Source organism: Chiloscyllium punctatum, chromosome 9 (assembly GCF_047496795.1).
Source record: "Chiloscyllium punctatum isolate Juve2018m chromosome 9, sChiPun1.3, whole genome shotgun sequence".
Lineage (NCBI taxonomy): Eukaryota > Metazoa > Chordata > Chondrichthyes > Orectolobiformes > Hemiscylliidae > Chiloscyllium > Chiloscyllium punctatum.
Window position 1 is genome coordinate 110,655,817 of NC_092747.1, and position 21,654 is coordinate 110,677,470.

General features: G+C 39.7%; 1 protein-coding gene across 1 annotated transcript in view; it reads left to right on the forward strand.

Moving 5' to 3' along the window:
* pcca (propionyl-CoA carboxylase subunit alpha) overlaps nt 1–21,654 on the forward strand; it is a 372,170-nt gene that overhangs the window by 134,736 nt on the left and 215,780 nt on the right. Inside the window, exons 8-10 of the mRNA XM_072578057.1 lie at nt 191–227; nt 1,488–1,566; nt 20,987–21,089. Coding sequence (XP_072434158.1) covers nt 191–227; nt 1,488–1,566; nt 20,987–21,089 — 219 coding nt within the window. The remainder of the gene's footprint in view (nt 1–190; nt 228–1,487; nt 1,567–20,986; nt 21,090–21,654) is intronic.

Genomic DNA, 21,654 nt, shown 5'->3' on the forward strand with positions numbered 1-21,654 from the left:
GGCAAAAGCTTTTTTTCATCTTCAGTTGTGAAATTAATTTTGTGTTTGTCTGAATAAGGAAGCATGGTTGGATTGGAAATGCAACATAAAAACTGTCCATGTTGACAGTGGTACAATGTATAATAATTGCCTCATGGGGAAAGGACTGAGGTTGACAGGAGTTATGTTTTGTCTTATTTCCTGCTCACAGGATGCTGATGAAGCTGTCAAAATTGCCAGGGAAATTGGTAACGTATTAAGCTTAACTATCATGTCATCGATTTAATTATAGATGTAAGCATGCATAACAGTAGTTTATGTATGTATGTATGTAACTTGCCTTTGAAAACTGATGGCTGTTGCTGATTTAATCTTGGAAAATGAGGACAAATAGAAAGTGCAAACTCTTTAGTGAAGTATTTATTTAGTTTCTTTATTTTTGGCATTAGTTTTTTAAATTATTGAATGTAATTTTTAATATTTTGTGGTTTGTTTATATTCCCTTCAAGATTTTTTGTGACCATTTAATTTGTTTAGGTTCCTTCCATCTCCTCCACCTGTCTCTGACTGAGATGCATACATTTGAATTTGACAAAAAGCAAGTAATCTCAGTTGCTGGTGGTCCCACTTTGCAACTGATCATGAGACGATCTGATAAAAAATGCCCAAGGGCCATATGTCTGTTTTCTTGCTTCATTACCCCATCCCACCAACACCACCATCCATTGCAGAGTGCCTTGTTTGTTGACTCAGCTGTGATATGGTACTCAACATTGGGATTGGCTCAAGTGTGTACCTTCACCAACTAATTTGTGGGTTTTTTAAACTATGCTTGTGGAATCAATATGTTTTTAATTTGATATTCAATTTCTACAGTTCTTGTTCACCTGCCATAGGACTAACAACGCTGAAGTATCATCAACTGGATTAATCTTTCCTGCAATAACACGTACTGTGTAGAAACAGGCTTTTTGGCTCTGCTGCGCAAGTCCCTGTACTCCAAGTTGATTTCATCTTCACCTATATTTTTCTGTTTCTTTCTCCCTCATGCATTCTGTTCTCCCTCTCGTACCTTTTTGGTTTCCTGATACGTACACATATTTACAAAGTACAAAGAATTATTCCTAGTTGATCATAAACATAAAGAGCAAAATACTGATTAATCAATGCTGTTTTTTAAAATTATTATCTTCTTTGGATTGGGGGAAGAGTGGTGGGTGGAAAGAAGAAATGAGTTACTGGTGTCCAAGCTAAAGATCTTATTGATTAGCATACCCTGTGACTCCATAATGAGATGGGAAATTTCACTTCAGATGCTATAACTAGAGCCAGTGCACCAAGATTTAGGTAAAAGTAGGAATAATACTCTTGGTGCAGGAAATACTTGAATGTAGATTCCAGTAAACCAGTTGTTGGCTCCAGCGTTATTGGACATATGGTCAGCTGTCATGCTCACGTGACCAAATGATCAAAGTCAGTACTTCTGTCTAATTGTCCCCTGCTGCTAGGCTACCCCGTCATGATCAAGGCCTCAGCAGGAGGCGGTGGGAAAGGCATGAGAATAGCCTGGGATGATGATGAGACCAGGTGAGGCCATGTTTGGAAAATAATGTGCAAAAAACTCAGTTGGTTTGTGAGAAAAGTTTACTGTGTAATTGTGATTTTGATATTGGAAATGTATTAGGAATGAAATGGGATGAAATCAAGTACCTCTTTGCACAATGTTTGGCTGGGATTTGAGGAAAGTGTTGGCTGAGGCAGGCATTTAACATAAACAGAGCCCCACAGGCAGGGTGATTTTGTTTATTTTGTTTGAGAGGCTGCTGTTAAAGCAAACAGCTTCGTGTGTTAGCAAAACTCACTGGAATGTCATTCACTCTTCTCTGCCCCTGTTTGCTGAAACCTACTTTGAGCCAAATGCTCCATTTGCTATACTTACCTCTCGCTCATCACCAGAAACTGTGGAAAGTAGGAGGAGACAACACCCAAGGTGCAGCAAATAGGAACTTGAACACGAAACAAAACAACTCATTTGTGCCTGTCCTCTAACATGATGTGACTATCGAATTGAAATTAGACATAATCAAATTCATCATATACTAGTTTTAAACCATGTTAAAGAATACTTTAGCTTTTAAAATAATAGTATTGAATTAGCTTTATTGTCGCAGAGGTAATTTAAATTATTAATTAGGAAGCATCATACACGGTACACTCACGTTGCATTTAAAGAAAACTTTGGGCTCGCTGTGTGTTGTTTGCCAGATGTGTCATGAGTACCGTCGTAGAAAAATATCAGAAGCTGCACAAGGAACCACTTTTGAGAGGCAGTGACAGTGACTAAGCCTTGATTTGTCCCCAGTCCTCCCTTCCAGTTGTTACTAGGTACATAGCACTCTTGCATGAGTTAGAAGGTTTGAGAGCTCAAAGTCCACTTGGTGACTTGAGCACAAAATCTACAATGACACTCCAAGCATATTACTGAGGCAGTTATGAACCGTCCAAAGAACTCTCTTTCAGGCATGACGTTAAATTGAAGCTTCATCTGCTCTTTCAGGTAGATGCAAAAGATCCCAAGACACTATTTTGAAGAAGAGCCAAGGGAGTTCTGCCCAGTGTTCTGGCCAAAATCACTAAACATGCAACATATTAGAGATTGTGGGATCTTGCTGTATGCAAATTGACTGCTGCTTTTTCTGCATTACAACATCGACTACACTTTGAAAGTACTTCATTGGCTAAGTGGTATGAGATATCATGAGTCTCTTATAGGTGCAACAAGATACAATCTTTTCTTTCTTTAAATTGAAGTTGCTGGATGAAATTTTGCTTATGCATTTTTGACAACTATGTGTATTTAATTTTGTTCATGGCTATCAGATACTGATAATAATTAATCAAAGTCCTTTTGATGCTTATCTTAAATCTGTGTCCTCTGATTATTACCCTCCAGCTAAAGAAATTATTTTTGCCTTATTTAGTTGGTTAAAACCCTGAATTAAATCGCCCTTTAAACATATCTGCACTAAGGAGAACAATTGCAGCTCATTCAATCTCTCCACCTAACTGGATCCTCTCCGTGATGATATCATTTTAGTTACTCGCTGAACTCTGTCCAAAGCCTTGACATTCTTCCCAAGTGTAATGCGCAATATTGGACAGAATCTTCCCTCAGAAGCCTGGGCAGTATTTTACAAAGGTTTAGTATAACTTACTTTTCTATTTGATGACTCTATTAATGAATCTCAGGACAGTAACATTTCTTTTTAACAGCTTTATCATGTGATTCTGTCATCTTAAAGATATAGTATGTAAATTGATTGTGTTCACAATTGACATCTTGTGCTCTTCAATAAATTTGTGCTAGTTTTTTTTAATATTCACTCTGCGTTGCTGAAGATCTTGAATGTTGGGTATCAACAGTTAACCTCACAGATAGTTATCATAGATAGTACACTTAGAAATATGTGTACTATTTCCCTTAACTGATGTGTGGGCAAATATGAAGAGAAAGGTTAAAAAAAATCAAAGCTTTGTTGTCCAGAAGATCTTTTGCGATTTTCCTCTCAAACCTCTATATCCTGCTGTATCCTCTGGCAATCTTCCTTGCTATCTACAGCTCTTCTGATCTCAGTTTTAATGTATTACCTGCAAATTTACGAATCAGACCACCTACATTCTCTTTCAAATTGTTGTTGTATATATTACATACAACAGAGGTCCCAACACTAATCCCTGTGGAACACCACTGGTCACAGATCTCCAATCTAGAAAACACCCTTCCACTGCTATTCTATCTTCTATGACTAAGCCAGTTCTGTATCCATTTTAGCAGCTCATTGCATATCTCATGTGACTTCACCTTTCGTAATAGCGTGCCACAAGGGATCTTGTTAAAGGCCTTGCTAAAGACCACGTAGATCACATCTATTGCCCTGCCCTTACCCATCATCTTTGTTAAAGAACACAGTCACGTTTATGAACTATGACCTTACCCGCACAAAGCCATGCTGTGTATCACTATTAAGACCATATTTTTCCAAATGTGAGTAAGTTGTATCCCTAAGAATTTTCTCCAATAATATCCAGATCACTGACATAAGACTCACTGGCCTGCAATTTCCCGTATTATCATGTGGTCCTTTCATCTTAAAGATATTGTATGTAAATTGATTATATTAACAATTGATATGTTATGTTCTTCAATAAACTCGTGGTAAATAACAACACTGGCTAGTCTCCAGTTCTCTAGGACCTCTCCTAGGATACAAAGATTTCATTCAAAGCCCCAGCAATGTCCTCACCTGTCTTCCTCAGCATTCTCGAATAGATCCCATCAGATCCTGGGGACTTTCCTACCTTAATTCCTTTCAAACACCCAATGCCACTTTTTTTTTGTATTGATATGACCTAGATTATCAACATACCCCACAAGATACTCACCATCCTCCATTGTCCTTTTGCTTTGTGAATACCAATGCAAAGTATTTGTTAAGAACCTCACTCACTTCCTTTAGTTCCACACATATATTGTCCCTTTTGTCCTTGAGTGGTCTGATCTTTTCCCTATTCTGGATTAGTGGTGCTGGAAGAGCACAGCAGTTCAGGCAACGAGCAGCGAAATGGACGTTTCGGGCAAGAGCCCTTCAGCTACTCTAATGCTCCTTATATGCATATAAAAAGCCTTGGAATTTTTCTTAATCCTGTTTGGCAACTGAGAAATTATGATCTGTGTTCCCTGCAATTACGACAGTCTCTTCCCTTCAGTATCACTCTGCCTCTTGTCTGGTCCCAGTCCTTGTCACCCTTAAGTAACGACAGTTTATCCAACACTACTTCCTTATAGGTTTTGAGCCCTTTTAGTGACAGTATTTCCTCCTCTTGGCACCAAGGCCCAAAAGCATCTGCCTCCTTTGGTAAAGACAGATGCAAAGTATTCATTTAATAGCTCAGTCATGCTCTCTGCCTCCATGTGTAAATTCCCTTTTTGGTCCCTAATTTGTCGTAATCCTCCTTGTCCCACCCTTTTAATATATGAATGTATATATGTATAATTCCCCTTTATCTTAGCTGCCAGTCTTTTCACTTAATCCCTCTGATATACTACTTCACATCCCCTCTGAATATTCCATATTCCTCTTGGTTCTTAATTGTATTTTCTACCTGACACAGTTCAGGAGCACACTTTTTCTTCTTTATCTTAATTTCTATCTCTTCTGTGATTCAGGATGGTCTGGATTGAATGTCTTGCCTTTCCCTTCTGCACCATCCATTCTGAGTTCTGGGTTTTCCTGCCAACCTTTTGTTCTAGGCCATACAGCCCAACTCTGGTCTTGGCCCCTTGAAGGTGACACTCTGCCAATGATTTTTCTTACTCTGATTGACTAATGTCATTCTCCATAACCATTATCCTGAACCTTCCAATATAATGACCACTATCCCCTAAACGTGCTCCCATTGACACTTGATCTACTTAGCCCACCTCATTTCCCAGAACTAGGTTTGACAATGCATTATTTCTTGTTTAGACGTGATGCATATTGCTGTGGGTAATAGGTGGGATTATTTCACATGGAGGGTCATGAGTCTTTGTACCCTCTTCCTGAAAAGGTGGTGGAAATAGAGAATTTGAATATTTTCAAACAGAGGTACATAACTTGTTGGTAAGTAAGAGGATGAAAGGTTATCCAGTATCGGCAGGAATATAGATTTGTGGTTACAATCAGACCAACCGTGATCTTATTAAATGGCAGAGCAGGCTTGAGTGGCTGAATGACTGCTTTTGTCTCATGTTTATGTGTTCCAGTGTAGCTTAATGATAGCTAGTAAAAGCAGGAGATATCCCAGGTCAGACATGCGATGTAACACTATCCATGGCTCCCAAACACAATATGCAGAGAGTCATAGAGATGTACAACACGGAAACAGACCCTTCGGTCCAACTCGTCAATGCCGGTCAGATATGCTAATCTAATTTAGTCCCATTTCCCAGCACTTGGCCCATATCCCTTTAAACACTTCCTATTCATATGCCCATCCAGAAGCCTTTTAAATGTTGCATTTGTACCAGCCTCCACCAGTTCCTCTGGCAGCTTATTCCATACATGCACCATCTTCTGTGCAAAAACGTTGCCCCTTAGGTCCCTTTTATATTTTTCCCCTCTCACCCTAAATCCTCTAGTTCTGGACACCACCACCCCAGGGAAAAGACTTTGTCTATTTATCCTATCCATGCCCCTCTTGATTTTATACACCTCTATGAGGTCACCCCTCAGCCTTCGATGCTCTAGGGAAACAGTCCCAGTCTATTCAGCCTCTTCCTATAACTCAAGTCCTCTAACCCTGGCAACATCCTTGTAATCTTTTCTGAACCCTTTCAAGTTTCGCAACATCCTTCCAATAGGAAGGAGACCAAACTTGCATGCAATATTTCAAAAGTGGCCTAACCATCGTCCTGTACAGCTGCAACATGACCTCCCACCTCCTATACTCAATGCTCTGACCAATAAAGGAAAGCATACCAAATGCCTTCACTACCCTATGTTCACTATCCTATCCAGCTACAACTCTACTTTCAAGGAACTATAAACCTGCATTCCAAGGTCTACTTGTTCAGCAACACTCCCTAGGACCTTACCATTAAGTGTAAAAGTCCTGCTAAGATTTGCTTTCCCAAAATGCAGCACCTCGCATTTATCTAAATGAAATTCAATCTGTCACTCCTCAGCATATTGGCCCATCTGATAAAGATCCCATTGTGATCTGAGGTAACCTTCTTCACTGTCCACTTTGCTTCCAATTTTGGTGACATCTGTAAACTTACTAATATACCTCTTATGCTCACATCCAAATCATTTATGTTATTGACAAAAAGTAGTGAATCCAGCACCGATCCTTGTGGAACTCGACTGGACACAGGCCCATTCTGAAAAGCAAGCCTCCACCACCCTCTGTCTTCTACCTTTGTGCCAGTTTTGTATCCAAATTGCTAGTTCTCCCTGTATTCCGTGAGATCTAACCTTGCTAACCAGACTCTCACAGGGAAACTTGTTGAACGCCTTACTGAAGTCCATATAGATCACATCTACTGCTCTACCCTCATCAATCCTCTTTGTTAATTTTTCAGAAAAACCCAATCAAGTTTGTGAGACATGATTTCCCACGCACAAAGCCATGTTAACTATCCATAATCATTCCTTGCCTTTCCAAATACGTGTAAATCCTGTTCCTCAGGATTCCCTCCAACCACATGCCCATCACCGATGTCAGGCTCACTGGTCTATAGTTCCCTGGCTTTTTAGTACCACCTTTCCTGAATCGTGGTACAACATTAGCCAACCTCCAGTCGTCTGGCACCTCACCTGTACTATTGATGATACAAATATCTCAGCAAGGGGCACAGCAATTATTTCCCTAGCTTCCCACAGAGTTCAAGGGTACACCTGATCAGGTTCTGGGGATTTATCCACTTTTATGTTTTCAAGACATCCAGTACTTCCTCCTCTGTAATAGGGACAATTTTTAAGATGTCCTCATCCATTTTCCTACATTCTATACCTTCCATGTCCTTCTCCACAGTAAACACTGATGCAAAATACTCGTTTAGTATTTCCCCCACCTCCTGCAGCTCCACACAAATGCTGCCTTGCTGAGCTTTGAGGTGCCCTATTCTCTCCCTAGTTACCCTTTTGTCCTTAATGTATTTGCAAAAGCCCTTTGGATTCTCCTTAACTCTATTTGCCAAAGCTATCTCATGTCCCCTTTTTGCCATCCTGATTTGCCTCTTAAGTATACTCCTACTGCCTTTATACTCTTCTAAGAATTCACTTGATCTCTCCTGTCTATACCTGACATATGCTTCGTTCTTCTCCTGAACTAAACCATCAATTTTTCTAGTCATCCAGCATTCCCTACACCTACCAGTCTCGCCTTTCACCCTAACAGGAAAAACCTGTCTCTGCACTCTTCTTATCTCATTTTTGAAGTTACCCTTAGCTATTTCCTTGTCCTTGGTGGATGTTGTGGCACTGTGTTGGACCTTTCCAGGTACACACAACTCAAGAAGAAGCTCCCTCGTATGTTTTGAAACCTTTCTGATCATGCTTGATGCATCCTTCAATAACATATTGTACATAAGGCTACTTAATAAGACAACATTCCTTGTGTTGGGTGTAGTATATTATGGATAAAGAATTGGTTAAAAGAGGTGGAGAAAGATGGAGGATGGGAGAAGTTTCTGGCTGTAAGAGCTGCTCCTTTTTTTTGAGATATTTTAGGTGTTGGAGGTGATTTCCTCAAAGTCCAGGAGCAGCAATTACTGTTTTATATGATGTTGAATTGTTTTAGGACTTTGGGGGAAAAAAGTTTTCAAAAGAACAGCAGTTTTAAAAGGGAGAAGAACAGACAAAGGAAGCACATGGTGAGGTTAGTGCAGGAGAGAGAGAGAGAGAGAAAGAAATTGACACCAGAATGAACCTGCACAGTACTGCCTTTGCTGTTTGAATTCATGTATCGCTGGACATTGGAGTGCATCTGGGAAAATTAACAAACAGTGAAATTCACAACTGATCTTGGAGGATCTGTTTAGATAAAGTTCACAGCACAGAATCAGATAAGTTAATTGTTTTAAGTGGCCTACAGAAAGTCTGCAGTAGTAAGTAGAGTGGGTTCTTTCTTGATTAAATGTTTTTTGAGATTTGTCTCTTGATTAAACTTAAAATATAAGCTGTCATTATTAATTGTCGAGGTATAAGATGGTGTTATTTTCTGGGTCTGTAGATTGTGAAGGAGCAAAAATGGCCTTTAGTGGAGTGATTTGTGCTGCTTGTCAGATGTGGGAGTTTAAAAAGTGTTGAAGTGTTACTGCGGATTATATCTGCAATAATTGCTGCTGGTTACGAATCTTATCAGATCGAATGGATTGTTTGGAGACACAGTTAGAAGTAATGAGCAATTTGCAACAGCAACAGTATGTGATGGATGGCAGTTATAGGAAGGGGGGAAAGTCTCAGATACAGTCACATAGATGGGTTAACTCCAGGAAAGGTAAGAGAGGTAGGCACATAGTGCAGGTGTGTTCTGTGGTTATACCCATTTCAAACAGGTATGCTGTTTTGGAAAATGTAAGGGGTGATGGATTCTCAGGGGAATGTAGCACAAACAGCTAAGTTTCAGGTATTGAGACTCGCTCTAATGCAACGAGGGGTACGTTGGGTTCCAAGAGATCAATTGTGTTAGGGGATTCTCTAATCCGAGACAGACGTTTCTGTGGCCAGCAGCGAAAAATCAGAATGGTGTGTTGCTTCCCTGGTGCCAGGATTAAGGATGTCTCAGAGAGAGTGCAGAATGTTCTCAAGGGGGAAAGGGGCCAGCAAGAGGTCATTGTCCACATCGGAACCAATGACATAGGAAGGGAAAAGGTTGAGATTCTGAACAGTGATTACAGAGAGTTAGGCAGGAATTTATAAAGGAGGTCCTCGAGAGTAGTAATATCTGGAATACTCCCGGTGCTACGAGCCAGTGGGGACAGGAATAGGAGGAGAGAGCAGATGGATGCATGGCTGAGGAGCTGGTGTATGGGAGAAGTATTCGCATTTTTGGATCATTGGAATCTCTTTTGGGGTAGAAGTGACGTGTACAAGAAGGAAGGATTGCACCTAAATTAGAAGAGGACGAATGTACTGGCAGGGAGATTTGCTAGAACTGCACGGGAGGATGTAAACTAGTAAGGTGGGGGGGGGGGGGGCGGTGGGACCCAGGGAGATAGTGAGGAAAGAGATCAATCTGAGACTGGTACAGTTGAGAACAAAAGTGAATCAAACAGTCAGGGCAGGCAGGGAACGAGGTAGGACTAATAGATTAAACTGCATTTATTTCAATGCAAAGGGCCTAACGGGGAAGGCAGATGAACTCAGGGCATGGTTACGAACATGGGACAGGGATATCATAGCAATTACAGAAACATGGCTCAGGGATGGGCAGGACTGGCAGCTTAATGTTCCAGGATACAAATGCTACAGGAAGGATAGAAAGGGAGGCAAGAGAGGAGAGGGAGTGGCGTTTTTGATAAGGATAGCATTACAGCTGTGCTAAGGGAGGATATTACTGGGAATACATCAAGGGAAGTTATTTGGGTGGAACTGAGAAATAAAAAAGGGATTGTATTATAGACCCCCTTCTAGTCAGAGGGAAATTGAGAAACAGATTTGTAAGGAGCTCTCAACCATCTGTAAGAATAATAGGGTGGTTATGGTAGAGAATTTTAACTTTCCAAACATAGACTGGGACTGCCATAGTGTTAAGAGTTTAGATGGAGAGGAATTTGTTAAGTATGTACAAGAAAAGTTTCTGATTCAGTATGTGGATGTACCTACTAGAGAAGGTGCAAAACTTGACTTACTCTTGGGGAATAAGGCAGGGCAGGTGACTGAGGTGTCAGTGGGCTAGCATTTTGGGGCCAGCGACCATAATTCCATTAGATTTAAAATAGTGATGGAAAAGGATAGACCAGATCTAAAAATTTAAGTTCTAAGTTGAAGAAAGGCTAATTTTGATGGTATTAGGCAAGAACTTTCAAAAGCTGATAGGGGCAGATGTTCGCAGGTAAAGGGACGGCTGGAAAATGGGAAGCCTTCAGGACCGAGATAACGAGAATCCAGAGAAAGTATATTCCTGTTAGGGTGAAAGGGAAGGTTGGTAGGTATCGGGAATGGTAGATGACTAAAGAAATTGAGGGTTTGGTTAAGAAAAAGAAGGAAGCATATGTCAGGTATAGACAGGGTAGGTCGAGTGAATCCTTAGAAGAGTATAAAGGAAGTAGGAGTATACTTAAGAGGGAAATCAGGAGGGCAAAAAGGGGACATGAGATAGCTTTAGCAAATAGAATTAAGAAGAATCCAAGGGTTTTTACAAATACATGAAGGACAAAAGGGTAACTAGGGAGAGAATAGGACCCCTCAAAGATCAGCAAGGTACCCTTTGTGTGAAGCTGCAGAAAATAGGAGAGATACTAAACGAGTATTTTGCATCAATATTTACTGTGGAAAAGGATATGGAAGATTTAGACTGTAGGGAAATAGATGGTGATACCTTGCAAAATGTCCATATTACACAGGAGGAAGTGCTGGTTGTCTTGAAAAGCATAAAGGTGGATACATCCCCAGGACCTGATCAGGTGTACCCTCGAACTCTGTGGGAAGCTAGAGCAGTGGTTGCTGGGCCTCTTGCTGAGATATTTGTATCATCGATAGTCACAGGTGAGGTGCCAGAAGACTGGAGGTTGGCTAATGTGGTGCCACTGTTTAAGAAGGGTGGTAAGGACAAGCCAGGGAACTGTAGACCAGTGAGCCTGACCTTGGTGGTGAGCAAGTTGTTGGAGGGAATCCTGAAGGACAGGACGTACATGTGTTTGGAAAGGCAAGGACTGATTAGGGATAGTCAACATGGCTTTGTGCGTGGGAAATCTTGTCTCACAAACTTGATTGAGTTTTTTGAAGAAGTAATAAAGAAGATTGATGAGGGCAGATCAGTAGATGTGATCTTTGTGGACTTCAGTAAGGCGCTTGATAAGGTTCTCCATGGGAGATTGGTTAGCAAGGTTAGATCTCACAGAATACAGAGAGGGCTAGCCATTTGGATACAGAACTGGCTCAAAGGTAGAAAACACAGGGTAGTGGAGGAGGGTTGTTTTTCAGACTGGAGGCCTGTGACCAGTGGAGTGCCACAAGGATCGGTGCTGTGTCCACTGCTTTTGTCATTACATAAATGATTTGGATGCGAGCATAAGAGGTACAGTTAGTAAGTTTGCAGCTGTCACCAAAATTAGAAGTGTAATGGACAGCGAAGAGGGTTACCTCAGATTACAACAGGATCTTGACCAGATGGGCCAATGGGCTGAGAAGTGGCACATGGAGTTTAATTCAGATAAATGCGAGGTGCTGCATCTTGGGAAAGCAAATCTTAGCAGGATTTATACACTTAATGGTAAGGTCCTAGGGAGTGTTGCTGAAAAACCAGACCTTAGAGTGCAGGTTCATAGCTCCTTGAAAGTGGAGTCGCAGGTAGATAGGCTAGTGACGAAGGTGTTTGGTATGCTTTCTTTTATTGGTCAGAGTATTGAGTATAGGAGTTGGGTGGTCATGTTGCGGCTGTACAGGACATTGGTTAGGCCATTGTTGGAATATTGCATGCAATTCTGGTCTCCTTCCTGTTGGAAAGATGTTGTGAAACTTGAAAGGGTTCAGAAAAGATTTACAAAGATGTTGCCAGGGTTGGAGGAGTTGAGCTATAGGGAGAGGCTGAACAGGCTGGGGCTGTTTTCCCTGGAGCTTCAGAGGCTGAGGGGTGACCTTTTGAGGTTTACAAAATCATGAGGGGCACGATAGGATAAATAGAGAAAGTCTTTTCCCTGGGATCAGGGAGTCCAGAACTAGAGGGCATAGTTTAGGGTGAGAGGGGAAAGATATAAAAGAGACCTTAGGGGCCACTTTTTCATGCAGAGGGTGGTACGTGTATGGAATGACCTACCAGAGGAAGTGGTGGAGGCTGATCAATTACAACATTTAAGAGGCATTTGGATGGGTATATGAATAGGAAGGGTTTGGAGGGATATGGGCCAGGTGCTTGCATGTGGGACTAGATTAAGTTGGGATAACTGGTCAGCATGGACAAGTTGGACCGAAGGGTCTGTTTCTGTGTTGTACATCTCTATGACTTTATGTCTGTAACTAGGATAAAGGATGCATTTCAGGATTGTCACTCCTACATAGCGGACTGCAGGGGTCATAATGGGGATGACAACTATTTGCAATATTTATTAATGACTTAGTGCTCTTGTGGTGCAGCGATAGTGTCCCTAACTTTAAGCTAAAAGGCCTGGGTTCATATACATCTGGGCCAGATATGTGTCATAATGTATCTGAGCAGGTTGATTAAAAGTATCTATGTTAATGAATTGGACACGCAAAGTGAATGTACCATTGCCATGTTTGTGGATGATGAGTGGCGAGGATAGCACATGGAGTCTGCAGAGGCATACAGGTAGATTACAGAGAGTAGGCGAAAGCATGGCTGATGGAATATTATATGTGCAGTTTGAATTTTGACAGGAAAAATAGAGGAGTTGAATGCTATTTAAATGGAGAAAGACTGCAGAAACCACCCCCACAGAGGGATTTGAGGATCCTCATGCATAAATAACAAAAAGCTAGCATGCAAGTTCAGCAGCCAATGGGAAATGTAAATAAAATGTTGGCTTTTATTTTGAAGCGAATTGAATAAAAATAGAGAAGTCTTGCTAAAACTATACAAGGCACTAGTTGGACCCTTCTTATAATACTAAGGGTAGTCATCTAAGGAAAGATTCTGGCATTGGGGGAAGTCCAGAGACAGTTCACTATGTTGATCCTGGGATTAGAGTGATTTCCTTTTGAGGAGAAGCTGTGTAGATTGGGACTGTATGCTTGGGGATTTAGAAGAATGAGAGGTGACCCCATTTTAACATATAAGATCTTTAGAGGACTTGACAATTCCTTCTTATTGTTGGAGAGTCTAGGGTTAATCTTAGAGTAAAGGGTTGCTCGTTTAAGTAAGAGATGAGACAGAATTTCTTCTCTCAGAGAGTAGTGAATTGATTATTTTTATTCCTGCAGAAGGCTTTTCAGGCTTGGCTATTAAAAATAGTTGAGGCTGAAATGTATTTTTAATCAGTAAGAATATCAAGGGTTATGGGGTAAAGATAGGAAAGTGAGACTGAATGGGCCAAATGGCCACCTTCTGTTCCTAGTTCTTCACTTTCCTCCTTCTCTTTTCTTTTGATTTAAACTCTGCTCATTTTAATCTGTTTTGATTTGACAGGAACAAATGTTGATTGTAGCCTTAGCAACCACCCTTCTGTGTTTCACAAAATTGATTTTACAATCATTTTGTGCTCACATTCCATTTGCTATGAGTTTACTTCAAGCCTATGATTCTTAGAGCGGAATATTCTTGTTCCTGCCCTTTTATTTGCCGAATCGATTCCTCAAGCAAAAACTCCAGTATTTCAATCTTACATGCTCATTGATAAACATGAGATTCAGTTTTGCTGCCTTCCTTCCTGTTTATTGACTAGTGGTGCATAAATGCAGCACATTTGTGAAAACATACCTTGTTCTTTGAGAAGGAAGAATGGTAATAGTTTATAAAGAACATTTCGTATTCTTGGAATATCCTAATGTACTTCACAGTCAATAAATTATTTGCTGAAGCATAGTAACTTGTGCCTCGTAGGCAAATAGAGAAGACACTTTGCAAATCAGATCTTTAGTCGAGTCCTGGATAGGTAGATGAAGAGTTTTATTTCAGAGTCTTCTCGTCTGAAGGACAGCATCTCTGGTCAAAACCAACCTGTTACACTCCACGAGTTTTTAACGTGGTAAATTTCTGCACTGAGACCTGACTACAACCTGTTTCCTTATTTCTTTCTCTATAACATGGACTTACTGTGCTCTTGTCTCATCTCAGCTGCTGCTGAAATCCATGTTACCTGTAGACTTGACAGTTCTAAACCATTTCTGATGGGCTTTGCACATTGTCTCTTCCTAAACTTGAGATGATGCAAAACTGTGCTGTTCTTCTTGGCATTAATTCCCATTCACCATGCTCCCATGTTCAATGACCAGTTTTACAGTGCACAATCTGGCATTGCTTAGATTTCAAAATTCTCCTGTTTTTAAATTTCTGCCATACCATCTCCACACTCTGTCACTTTCTCCAGCTGTAGAGGTATCTGTGTTGCTTTCAAGCAATCTTGTGGTGTACTTGGATCTCCAAAAAATATTTGACAAAGCGCTACAACAAAGGTTACAACACAAAATAATAGCTTTATTTTGGAGGTAAAATTTAACATGGATAAAGAATTAGTTAGCTAATAGGAAGTAGAAGGTAAGGATAAATTTATTTATTTCAGCTTGGCAATCTGTAACTCACGGAGTACCACAGGGATCAAGTATTTCCAATCTCTAACAATGACTTGGATAAAGAATCTGAATTTATTTTCTGATGACACAAAGGTAAGTTGTCAAGTGGAGGTGAAGAGTCTACAAGGGATTTAGAAATGAGTGGGCAAAAAAATTAGAAATGGAATATAATGTGGGTAAAAGTGTACTTTTTCACTTTGACAGGGAAAACAGAAAAGCAGAACGCAGAATTGTTACTGAGCCATTGTGTCTGCACTTGTATTCTGAACATTTTAACTAGGTGCAGTTTTCCAGGCATTTCCCCGCAAATCTTGGTGTTATTTCTTCTTTTGCAAAATGCTTTAAAAATCTGACCTCTGGTTCTTTCTTGTTTTACGAGTAGGGTCATTTTCTCCTGGTGCACTTTGTCTAGACCCCTCATGATTTTGAAAACTATTATCAAATCTCCTCTTGGCATTTTCCTGTCCAAGGAAAACAGTCCCAACTTTCCTTATACCTGAAAGCATTTTTGTAAACCTCTTCTGCACTTTCTTCAATGCATCATATTCTTTATATAATGTGGTGTCCAGAACTGTATCCAATACTCCAGCTGAGGTCCAACCAGTGTTTTTGTATAAGTACATGTTAACTTTATGGCTTTTGTACTCCATGCCCTTCTTAATAAAGTCTGGAATACTGTGTGCTTTATTAACAGCTGTCTACCTTTAATGGCTTATGAACATATACACTCAGGTGTCTCTGTTCCTGTATAACGTTTAAAATGTCCTTTGTTTAAATTGTCTCTTCCAGTTCTTTGTATCAAGTTATCCATACTGAACTTCATCTGCCATCTATCCATCCACTCTATTGTCTATGTCGCTTTAACTTCTATACTGTACTCTTCACTGTTTATAATCCACCTTTGTTTTGTGTCATATGCAAAGTTTGAAAATTTTTTTTGTTATGGACTAGACCAAACTTTCTTCAACTATAGTAAAGAGATAGGCTGGACCTTAAATTTTATCTTATTTAAAGTTTAAAGGCAAGTATAAGATGCTGTGTTCCAGATGTAATTGAATTGGTCATGCCACTTAGCTTTAAGCATAATACACTTTCTTACATCCAGTTAAAATGCTAACAAACAATGAAGAATAAGTGTAACTTAAGCTTTATTGGAAAACTTAACAGAATAATAGATTATTTAACTCCTAAACAGCAACTGTTCCAATATAGTAATATCCTAAAAACACACCCTTGGCAAAGGCACATTCAATAGAATAGATTGTCTCAGATGCGATGTTTCTCCAGTCCAAGAGAAAGTTCTGGCAGGGAGGGAGAACTCTAGCTTTTTGTTTGGTGTAGCTGAGAGAGATGTACAGCATCTTCCACAACCAACTTCAAAACCCCAACAACAGAAAGCTAACCTGAAACCCAGGTTCTGTCGAAGCCTGACTCCACCCATTTGTGCTGCTTCTATTGTTCTAACTATGAAACAAAACGCACCCAGGTTCTCACAAACTGTTTACTTTATTGCCTTGGAAGAGACAACTCAGCATTTCTGGCTGAAAAACTTCCTTTAAAAAAAAGGACGAAATACACCTCTTAAAGCCATGGTATTGTCATACTTTGCAGATCACATCTAGATGCTTTATATATTTCAACAAAAGCATAAGTTCCAATATTGATCCTTGGAGAACTCCAGTACAAACCTTCTTTCTGCCTGAAAAGTACCAGTGAACCGTAACTCTATTTCTTATTCCTCAGCCCATTTTTTATCCATATTACTGCTGTCTTTTTTATTCCATGACCTGTTCCTATCTTCACAAGTCTGTTGTGTGGCATTGCATTAATTTTTGAAAGTTCACGTACACCGCATCATTAGTGTTGGATTGAGCAATCCTTTCTGTTATCGCTTCAGAAAATTCCAGCAAGTAATCCATTTAAATGAGGAGAGATTCCCTCAGTGGTGGTACAGAGCGATCTATATGTACTGGTACATGAATCAGAAAATGTTAGTATGCAGAAAGAACAAATGTTTAAAAAGGCAGTGGAATGTTGGAGTTTATTGTAAGTGGAATGGAGTACAAAAGTAGGGAAGGTTTGCTGCAGCTGTACAGGACCTTGGTGAGACTGACATGGAATACCATATACAGCTTTGAACTCTTTATCTGTAAAAGGATGCAATTATGTTCAAAGCAGATCTGAGAAGTTTCATTGGGTTTATTCCTGGGATGAAGTGCTGAACCTATGAAGAAAGGTTGAACAGAGTTGTAGGGAGAAGATGGGGAATGAATTCCCCATTTGGAGTGCCATTTCTGATGCATTGGTCACATGGCTACCCTCTGCACTATAAGAGTCCCAGGATTCTGAGGTTGTATCTTTTCACTACAGAGTTTCGAAGACTGCAAGGTTAGCTTGTTGAAACATATAAAATGTTGAGAGGGTATGACAGGCTGTATAGCAGATAGATGTTCCTTTTTGTGTGGTAGGCCTGAACTAGACTGCACAGTTTTAAAAATAATAGATTTCCTCTTTCAGGTAGAGATGAAGAGAATTTTTTTTCTCTGAGGAGTTATTATTCTCTTCCTCTGAGAAAGTCTGGAGGCTGGTCATTATATTTATCCAATGCTGTGTAGGTAGGTTTTTGATTGGCAAGTTATTCAAGGGTTATGGGATGCAGACAGGAAATTGGAGTTGAGACAGCAACTATATCAAGCATGATCTTACTGCTTTTGAGCAGGTTTGAAAGGCCAAGGGACCTACTTCTACTCCACAGTACTATGTTCTTGTAATCTTTGAGGATCCCTGATTTTAGTTGCTTCACCATTAGTGTTTTCAGCTCCTAATAAGCAAATAAGGAAAGGATTTTTGGTTGAGATGAGAGAATGTGCTTAGTAACTGTGTCACTGTACCTCAACGTTTTCAGGCAACTTTAAGAGAGGAGAGAAGAAAATTTCAAAGAGAAAGAACTTGCACCGGGCAACGCACCTTTAACCATTGTGTTAGTACATTTACCAATCTGTTGATAAAACTGTTCATGATTTTGTCATTATTGGTCATTAACTTCACTACAGCAATAACAGTTTGTATTTACATAGCACTTTCAATATAGTAAAATGCCCCAGGGTGTTTCACAGAAGCGACAGATTGAGACAGGTACATAAGTCACATAACAAGATAAGGAGGCATTATGACAGGTGACCTTACACTTGATTTTAAAGAGCATCTTAAAGGAGGAGAGAGTGGTAAAGGTTAAGGGAGGGAATTTCAGAGTTCAGCATCCAGGCAGCTGAAGGTATGGCTACTAGTGATTTTTACCTTTTTACTTTTTACCTGATTAAAATCATAGAAGTCTAGGAGGCTGGGATTGAAGGATTGCAAAGCTCTGAGAGGGTTGAAGGACTGGAGGAAATTACAGAATGGAGAGGGCATAGCCATGGAAGGATTTGAAAACAAGGATTAAAATTTTAAAATCACGTCTTTACCAGATTGGAGCCTATGTAGATCAGTGGGCAGAGGTGATGGGTAAACACAGTGTGCCAATATACAGTCACAGAGCCATACAGCATGGAAACAGACCTTTTGGCCCAACTTATCCATGCCAACCAGATTTCCTAAACTGAACTAGTCCCATTGACCTGTGTTTCACCCAAATGCAACTGGAGCTGACTCTTGCCAGAGATCAGCAAGTTTCACAGACACTTCTCTTCATGTGCTCTGGTGAGTTTATTCATGCTATCTTCCCAAACGTGCCTCGTTACCTGTGCACCATGCCATATGGTATCCTGCTCACCTTATTCTCCCATTTGTCATGGTAGAAGAGCAGAACACTGCTAGCATATCCTGGGATTGCTGGCATCAGCAATATCTTTAAAATACATCTATAAACTCAGCTAAGTGCTGGAGGTCCACACCTGTCCTGAACAGTTCCTGTCAATTGTCCCTAGAAATGTCTGATGGATGGAAATTGGCACGCTGCTTTGACAGGAAGGGCATTCAGTTACTGCCCATGGAACGTGGTCTGAGATGTTGGTGACTGATGGAGGACTGGAGGACAAGTGGCTAGCTGCAGTCAGCAGATTACTTCTCTTTCGCTACTGCTCGTTCACTGTGTAGCTTTTACCTGATGTGTAGGAGAATTGGAAGTTGCATGTTGATGGGGTGACATGATGTAATAATGAGGACATTAATGCTTGCAAATAGTCTTCTCGCTACTCATTATTGGGATACTGTTTCGCTGTTTGGCATTTGATTGAAAATAGGACTTTTTGCACTCAATGTCAAGATTCACGTCATTACAAATATCTAGTGATTTGTCCAACTTCCTTGCCAATGACCATGCCATTCATGCTTAGGAAGATTCTGTCATAGGTTTTTTATCATTATCAAATTGTTAGACCCATGACTGACAACATGGTGCCTTATGGGATATGGGCCTTCAGTTCCTTTGCAGGTGCCACTGCTATAAAGCGGTGCATGCTCCATATTATACAGGGTTAGAATTCAGATCTGAAAAATTGCTTAGTAATATTCTGAATTAACTTAAAAATTAAACAATCTTAAATGATCAGATGAAGATTATGCTAAAGTGGAGCCATATTGTCTTCTGGTAGCTCGCCTCACAATTGAAGCATTTCTGGATTTAGTTCAAGTAGGAAATTCCCACTATTTAAAAATGAATAGCTTCTATATGGGGCACTCATATGTAAATTTGGTTCAAGTTGAATTGTGGTTACGATTCGGTATTCATTAGCCACTGAATCAAAATATTTGGGGACAATTTTTATGCTAGTGTTGAAGAAATGTGCAAAGATCTACGTTCAAATTTCTCCTCGTGCCTCATTCATTATTGTTAGCGAAGTCACTGACATCTGTGCTTGTACAATTGAAAGAAAGAAAATATTCTTCAAAAGCCCCCATCAAGTATGAAATTGTTACTGAAATAGGAAATCAGCAATTCTAATACAGAAAGTTTAAATATATGCTATAATACAAATCTGCTACTAGAATTCCAGTTTCAGATGGAAAGACCGAGCAAAAGTGATTAAATCAGCACCAACATTCATTCATTTATGAGTGAATAAACAAAGAGCTTTGTTTTACATCAGAACTTCCCAAATGCTTTATAGCCTATAAAGTATTGTTTTAAGTGCACTCACTATTGTGATGTGAGAAACACAGAAGTCAATTTGCACAAGGAACCACCAAAACAGCAACAAGATACTTACTATATATCTGTTTAGTTTGCAGAAATAATATTGAACGGGACAATGGCTGATGTCCATCCTACTTATTTAAATAGTGACCGTGGGATCTTTAACATCCATCTGAGAGGGCAGAGGAAGACTTATTTAATATTTCATATGAAAGTCAGTAACCTAACAGCACAGCACTCCCTCAGTTTTGTATGGGAAGTAGCTGTATGCTCAAGTTTGAACCTATGACATTCTACCTCAGAAGCAAAACCATACTGAGGGTGAGATCAGTGAACTAAGTGAAACTGGGATCCCCCTCCAGAGCTATCTGACCTGTATGACTACAATTACATGCTGTCAAGATTAGAGTGCTGCTGGAAAAGCACGGCAGGTCAGGCAGCATCCGAGGAGCAGGACACACTGCCTTTCCAAACTGAATCATTGGGGAAGATTGCAATGAAATTTAATTAGGCTGTGGATACATGGGAAGCAAATGGAGATGAATCTAGAACTTCCAGAAAACAGAATTTGATCTGCTCTGTTTGAAGCAACTGAGTTAAGTACTGTATTTAAATGTTATACTTTACTAATATTGCTTGGATTCTAATTTAATTTGTGTTTGACATATACAGATTTTTGTAATTTAGTTTAATTTTTTAATTAAGTAAATGTTGAAATAATTAATCTTGTTTTCGTCCTGTTACTTAAGAGGACAATAAAAATTTGATTATTTCAATTAATACAGTGAGAGAACTTTCAATTTTATATGTGTAATATCTCAACTGGTTACAGTGATGTGTAAAACTAGTACTAAAATATAATACTCAAATTAAAACGATTGTGCTCTGATAACTGTTTTTCTCCCCAATTCTTTAGGGAAGGGTTTAGATTTTCTTCACAGGAAGCAGCTTCAAGTTTTGGTGATGATCGGCTTTTGATCGAGAAATTCATTGATAATCCTCGTCACATCGAAATTCAGGTTAGTTAATTCAGGATTCTTTAATTGAAGATTCTTGGTCAAAAAATGTTGCAGTTTTAACAAGTTTATGCAAAGAAGTGGATGGACCAATCATTGGCTTTTCACAAATGGAATTTGCCTTCAAATGTAGCCAATAATAGGTGGGGGTACAGATCTTTGACTGGAATAGTCCTGAGTGAAGTGTTTTGCATGTTCAGTCTTGCTTCTAATGGGTATATTTACTGCAATGGAAAACTGTTCCCTAATTTGCCACCAAATTAACAGTATCATTCAGATGAAGGAATAAAATTGGTTAACATTTGAGCAGGCAGTGGGGCCTGGTGGAACTTAGAACTGATGCATCTGCTCTTAGCTTGTTGCTCAAATATGTTTAGACAAAATATGGAGAGCTCTGCTCTGTGACTAATGAAGCTGGGCTTCTTGCCTGAGGGTATTTGGTATTGAGATTGGGTGTTTGCAAATGAACTTCTTTCATTTCAAGTATTACAGTGGGTTTGAAACCTCCCTCAAAATCATGAAATTGTGACTTCTTTAGGGTCACTACCACAAACAATGTACTAAATAT